Source organism: Centruroides vittatus, unplaced genomic scaffold (assembly GCF_030686945.1).
Source record: "Centruroides vittatus isolate TY-2023 unplaced genomic scaffold, ASM3068694v2 scaffold_861, whole genome shotgun sequence".
In the NCBI taxonomy this organism is placed as follows: domain Eukaryota; kingdom Metazoa; phylum Arthropoda; class Arachnida; order Scorpiones; family Buthidae; genus Centruroides; species Centruroides vittatus.
In genome coordinates this window covers 9212526-9218525 of record NW_027122718.1, presented here as the reverse complement: position 1 = coordinate 9218525, position 6000 = coordinate 9212526, and the positions used below count along the sequence as shown (strand labels likewise).

At 36.0% G+C, this 6000-nt stretch overlaps 1 protein-coding gene across 1 annotated transcript in view; it reads left to right on the top strand.

Annotated features, from left to right (window-relative positions):
* The first annotated feature begins 2583 nt into the window (after window positions 1-2583).
* The window catches only part of Naa35 (N-alpha-acetyltransferase 35), a 44426-nt gene continuing 41009 nt past the window's right edge, over window positions 2584-6000 (top strand). Inside the window, exon 1 of the mRNA XM_067288265.1 lies at window positions 2584-2707. Within this exon, the coding sequence (XP_067144366.1) occupies window positions 2628-2707 (80 nt within the window). The 5' untranslated portion in view covers window positions 2584-2627. The remainder of the gene's footprint in view (window positions 2708-6000) is intronic.

Here is a 6000-nt window from a genome sequence, read left to right as displayed (position 1 = left end):
TAGTGAAGGTTAACTATGTCAATCAGGCCACGTCCGCCATCTTTACGTGGAAGGGTTAATCTTTCTGTGGCGGATTTAGGATGATGTTGTTTATGCTTAGTAAGTGTTGTTCTTGTTTTCCTTTGGAGTTGCTCGAGATCTGTGTGAGTCCAATGTATAACTCCAAAAGAATATGTGAGTACTGGGATGACATATGTGTTTATTGCTTTGACTGTGTGTTTTGCATTTAATTGTGTTCTGAGAATAGCATTTAACCTACTTTGGTATTTTTTAATTAATCTTTGCTTTATTTGTGTATGTTCTGTTAGTTTGGCCTGTTGGAATCCTAAATACTTGTAGAACTCGCCCTCTTCCATGGATTCAATAATGTCTCCATTTCCAAGTGCAAAATCTTCTTTCTTCAGGATTCCTTTTTCTATGTGAAGTGTTTTGCATTTATCTAGGCCAAATTCCATTTGTATGTCCTTGGTGTATGAATGTGTGATTTGTAGGAGTTGATGAAGTTTTTTTTGTGTGGATGCATAAAGTTTTACGTCATCCATGTACATGAGATGTGACAGTGTAAACTGTGTTGTTTTTTTGTGTCTAATATTGTAACCATATTGCGTGTTGTTTAACATGTTGGATAATGGGTTCAGGGCTAAGCAGAACCAGAGAGGACTCAAGGAATCTCCTTGAAAAATTCCTCGCCTAATAAAAATTTGGTTTGTTTGTATGGAAGTGTTATGGGCCCTGAGATGTAGTGTTGTTCTCCAGTGCTGCATAGTGTTTTGAAAGAATGCAATGAGTGATGGATGTATTTTGTACATGTGTAGGATATGTAGCAGCCAACTGTGTGGAACACTGTCGAATGCTTTTCTGTAGTCTATATATGCCATGTGTATGTTTCTGTGTTGTCTGTGTGCTTGCCGTAGAATGACTGAATCTATGTTATTATTATTATTATTATTATTATTATTATTATTTCCTCTCCCCAAAAATTAAGAGGCTCAGAAATAAAACCTTGCTCAGGGCAGAAAAAAAGCTAGTTACGACACGGTTGGCAACAGAACGATATCACTCTAAAAATATGTGAAATTTTGATATTGATAGTAATTTAGAGATTTCATAAAAGTTCCAATGCACTGTCTTAAAAAAAAACCCGAAATACCCCGGAACTTAAAAATACCGACGGCCGTTTTGGCCGAGGCAATGAAGGCGTCATCCTGCCGCTCTGGAAGACCCGGAATCGAATCCGAGTGAATAATTTCAGGAATTTGTGGAGGTGGGCTGTTCCGGATACGTCGCACTCCATTCCTCACCACCATTGCGGTTCGGCCAGGCCCAGGCCAAATATGGAAAAAAGGGCCTTCTTAGTGCTAACAGGGCGAAGAGAGTAAAAACAACAACAAAAAAAAATTACTTAAATTGATACATGAAACATCTAAAGTAAAAATATTTTTCCATCCAATTCAGGTAATCATCTATAGGTTTCGATCGTGGAGATTGCCATAGCAAAAATTAGAGACTTTAGAACGTTTTCCTACTCGCAATATTGGTGACGTCACATTAAATCTCGAGCCCAAAGCAAAATTTGAGTCTCAGGGAAGAGATCTTGTTATTTAAATCCTGTTCTAAACATCACAGCACCAGTCTGATTCTTCTCGAATCTGACCTCTCTCAGCTACAATATTTTCTTTTTAAATGTGTTTTTACCAATATTTAAAAGTTAGACGCATCTGAAGAGTGTGCAGCACAACGTAAGCTGCCATTAGCTATTGTGTACACCACTGCTTTTACAATATCAATCACAATAGAAAATTTTTACAGAGAGTAGTCAAAATAATTTAAATTGAATCTCATGAAGGCAGGCAATAAAGGTAACCCTGACAAAGGAACTTAGTCAGAATTATTATTCTATTTTAAAATATTGTATACATTGTAGACAAACACGACCAAATTAATATAGTTAGGTCTGGCTGCAGTAACTGTACAAACAATGGTTTTGATCATCTCTTGGATATCGCATAATCGCGCCATCATAATTTTTCAGTGTATTTAGCCAATTCTGTCTGAAAGATTGCTTTGAGAAATACTACATGGTATTTTAACTCGAAATTGACAAAACAAGGACTTTGTCAACTCTGACCCTAAACCCTCTATATGTTAAATTTAATTTTATATTTAAATAATTTTGTTTTTTTGTTAACTTTTTCCGCCCTGTGGGCACTAAGAAGACCTCTTTTAGCAAGCCCATTATGGGCTCGGCCAGGCCCACAATAAGGCGGCCGGATGATGAAGGACGGAGGCCGACATATCCAGTTGGGCGAACCCCGAAAAATTCCTGGGGATTTTTCTACCCGTCCGGTCTCGATTCCGGGTTCTCCGGAGCGGTAGGCTGCCATCTTGACCGCCCGGCCATCCGGCCGACTATATTCAAATAATAAAGTTTGTATGCATTTCATTATCAAAAAATTAAGAATACGTTAATTAATTAATTAATAATACTAAAATTCATTAATAATTGTTTATCTAAAATGTTGTAACATCCGTTTAGATGGCAACACTGTGTCAATTATGTTAGAGATGGCAACACTGAAAAAACCGAATGTATGACTTGAAATTGATATTATTGAATTGTTTACAAAATGTGTGACGAAGAGAAAAATGCGGATAACGAGGGACGGCCGAAACGTGTTTCTGATGAAATTAGAAGATTGTCTATTAGGTATTCGATTATTTTATTGAATAAAATGTAATTTAGATTCAATGAATGAATGCATGTAGGCTTTAAACTCGTGTTGTAATGATGATGATGATTCAGTCGCTTGTATACCTGTTTGCTCTTTCCATTTCATTTTCAGTTCGGAGGAATTGGGAGTATCTTCTCACGGAATGAGATGCTTCAGCATCCTATCCTGACATGGTGTACTCATATTTACTACCTGATTTAGCTTTTGATTTTTTTCAATGTTACCCTATATACATCACCTTTGTAACAAATGAACAATTGTTGATTGATTACAATGCAAACTTTGTGCTATTTTCACGAGAGGATAAACTTTCATCATCCAAAACAACAATTATGGACTTTTACATTACAGTATTAACTATTGAAAACTTTCATTTTGCTTATAAAAACACTTGCATAACTTTGGACCAATGAACAATGCAATTACCAGAAACATCACTGCAGTAAACTTTGTCAGCAAATGAAAAGTGGGGGTACTATAGATTACCATCTATGGAATTTTGGGACTTTGAGTATATATTTGAATTCAGAGGACCGAGACGAGTTCAATGGCACCCTACTTTTGGGCCAGAGGCAAAAAATAAGAAATTTATCATACTTTTTACGGAGATCGCGCGACGATTGGGAGTTGCGTCGCTCTCTTCGCTAAGCCTATCGCGTGTTTAACAGACAGTCCAGCACTCAGCCATAAATACCTTCAACAGAGGCAGATGTTGATCCACGAGCACACTGATCGTCTACAGTTCAAGTTAAGTCCTTTTTGCACACCCTCGCACTTGTCGACCTCGGGGACTACGGCTCCTCAGTCTCGCTATTGCTCGCGGTCGGCTAGTACTACGAGCCGACTGCGCTATCACAATCGGGAGTCGCGATGCTTGAAAAAAAGAAACTGGCGTTTGACTGGCGGACTCCCCCCAGGAGGGGAGCCACCGGCAGGCTGCTGATTGTTTAACATCACTAGTTATTGATTCACAGTAGTTCTTGAACAAAAGAAGAAAAAAAAAAGGAAGTGGTATTTGACTGTTCGTCCAATTTCTTGCCTTTCAGAGTGCTTTTTTAATTTGTTTGCAGACTTTACCGCGAGATGGCAGCACTAGCAACTATGGTGCCATCTGCATGAAAGCATTAAAAAACTATGATAACTTTCTTATTTTTCATCTCTGGTCCAAAAGTAGGGTATCGTTGAACTCGTCTCGGTCCCCTCAGTTCAGATATATACTCAGTCCCAAAATTCCATAGGTGGTAATCTATACTATACCCGAAAAGTGTTCTCATGTTTATGATGTCACTCGTAATGAGATCTCTTATGGTTTCTTGTAGATCCGCAGCAAAATGATACTTAAAAAATAAACATTTTTATAGGATTTTATGATTGATGCAGTTCCTATAGCTGTTATTGTATATATATGCGTCTGAATTGTGGGAATGTGAATGTTAAATCCCTATATTATATATTTTCTGATATATATTTATATTTATCTTTTAGATAATGAAAACTTTTGTATGTTCATTTGGAAATCAATGTTGTTAGTAATTGAAATAACCAACACCTTAGAATTTCCAGCAATGATGTATTTAATAAAATAAAAATGTTTTCGGCTATTTTTAATAGTCTTCTTCAGTTAAACAACTTTAAAACAAAAAGAATGTAAAATAGAATGCAAGCCATACAACAGTTTAAAAATTTGAAAATAATTCCAATGTATAGTGCACGTGGTTTACATAGGAAGAATAAAGACAGAATAAATAAAAATGAAAGTAAAAAACAAAAATAAATTAAAGTATTAAGAAAATTAATTGCTGTGGTAAAAAGATTTCCATGCAGAGGATAAACTTTCTGCATCTCTATGGTTGATGCATCCCTTGTCAATATGGGCCTTGTAAATTTCAAGTTTTTCAATACGTTTAAGTGCTTGTTTGTTGGCAGCGATCCTAATTATGGATTCTTTGTCCCAATGAACATTAATATCTTGATGCTTAGCGAAGGCTGCAAGAACGGTACTGTCCAAGTTTTTAGTGATGGAATATTTATGCTCTTTAAGTCCCTGTTTCAAAAGTCTCATAGTAGCTCCAATGTAAACCAGATCTGTATTAAAACGGCGGTCACTTAAAGGAATAGAATACACCCCTGTACTATTGTTTTGGTTTTCTTTCTTATCATTTCGTAAAATTCTATACATCGTAGGATTACGTTGATAAATCATTCTTAAATTATTCTTGTAGGCTATTTTTTTAATCATCATGTGTAGGAAAGGAATATAGTTGAGAACTACTTTTCATCCATGGTTCGTAGTTGTAGGCTGCCTTTTTGTTTGATTACAGAATTTAGCAATAAGTGCATTAATTTCACTTATTCAATATCCCTGTTGTACAGCTATTGTTTTTGTTGTTAGTAATATTGAAATACTAGCAGATGAACCTGGCATTGCTCGGGCAAAAAGTAACGATAGCAATGATTAAGATTATTAGATTATAGCTGATCTTACCCATTTTCGCCAGGTGCAAGAATCAGGTCCCCTTATCTTCCGAGGCTAATTAGAGAATTTTCAGATGGGTTTAAAAATATGTGTGATTTCCTGCAAAAATGCAAAAAACCGCATCTAAAATAGTACAGTAGAAGCCGAGTTTTTCTGGATAATCCTTAACCTTCTCCCCCTCCCCACGGGAAATTTCCAAAATTCCCTTTTTAGTCTGCATTCGCATGGCATACCCTAACTGTACATCAAATTTCAACTTTCAACTCCTAACTATTTGGGCTCTGCACTTATTATTATTATTATCATCAACCCATCTCGATTATATACTGTATATATCAATAGATACCGTATTTACTCGCACATAAGACGAGGTTTTAATTTATTTTTCACTGCTTCAAAAACCTAAGTTGTTCTATATGCGAGAGCAAAGGATTCTTTGTGTTTTTGCAATAATTTTTGTGAACCATGTATTTGCATTTTTTACCGGATGCTCACCCTATGGTGTTTAAAAGCAAAAGTATTTTATCTGGTTTGTTTGAATTGTTCTTGTGTATTGTCAAGACTAAAGATGGATAGCAATAGAAAAAACAAAACTTTTGAATTGAATTCCAAAATCACATGGGAGCCCAATATAAGTTTAAATTTATTCCCAGGTGAAAACAGATGATTATTCGGAAATCAGAATTTGGAGAAACTCGTAAGTGTAATCGACGGAGAGTGTATTCGAGTGTTAAGAATAGGCAAAGAAGGTTCCGGATTGTCCAGCTTTACATGAACAAATTATGTTGTCGA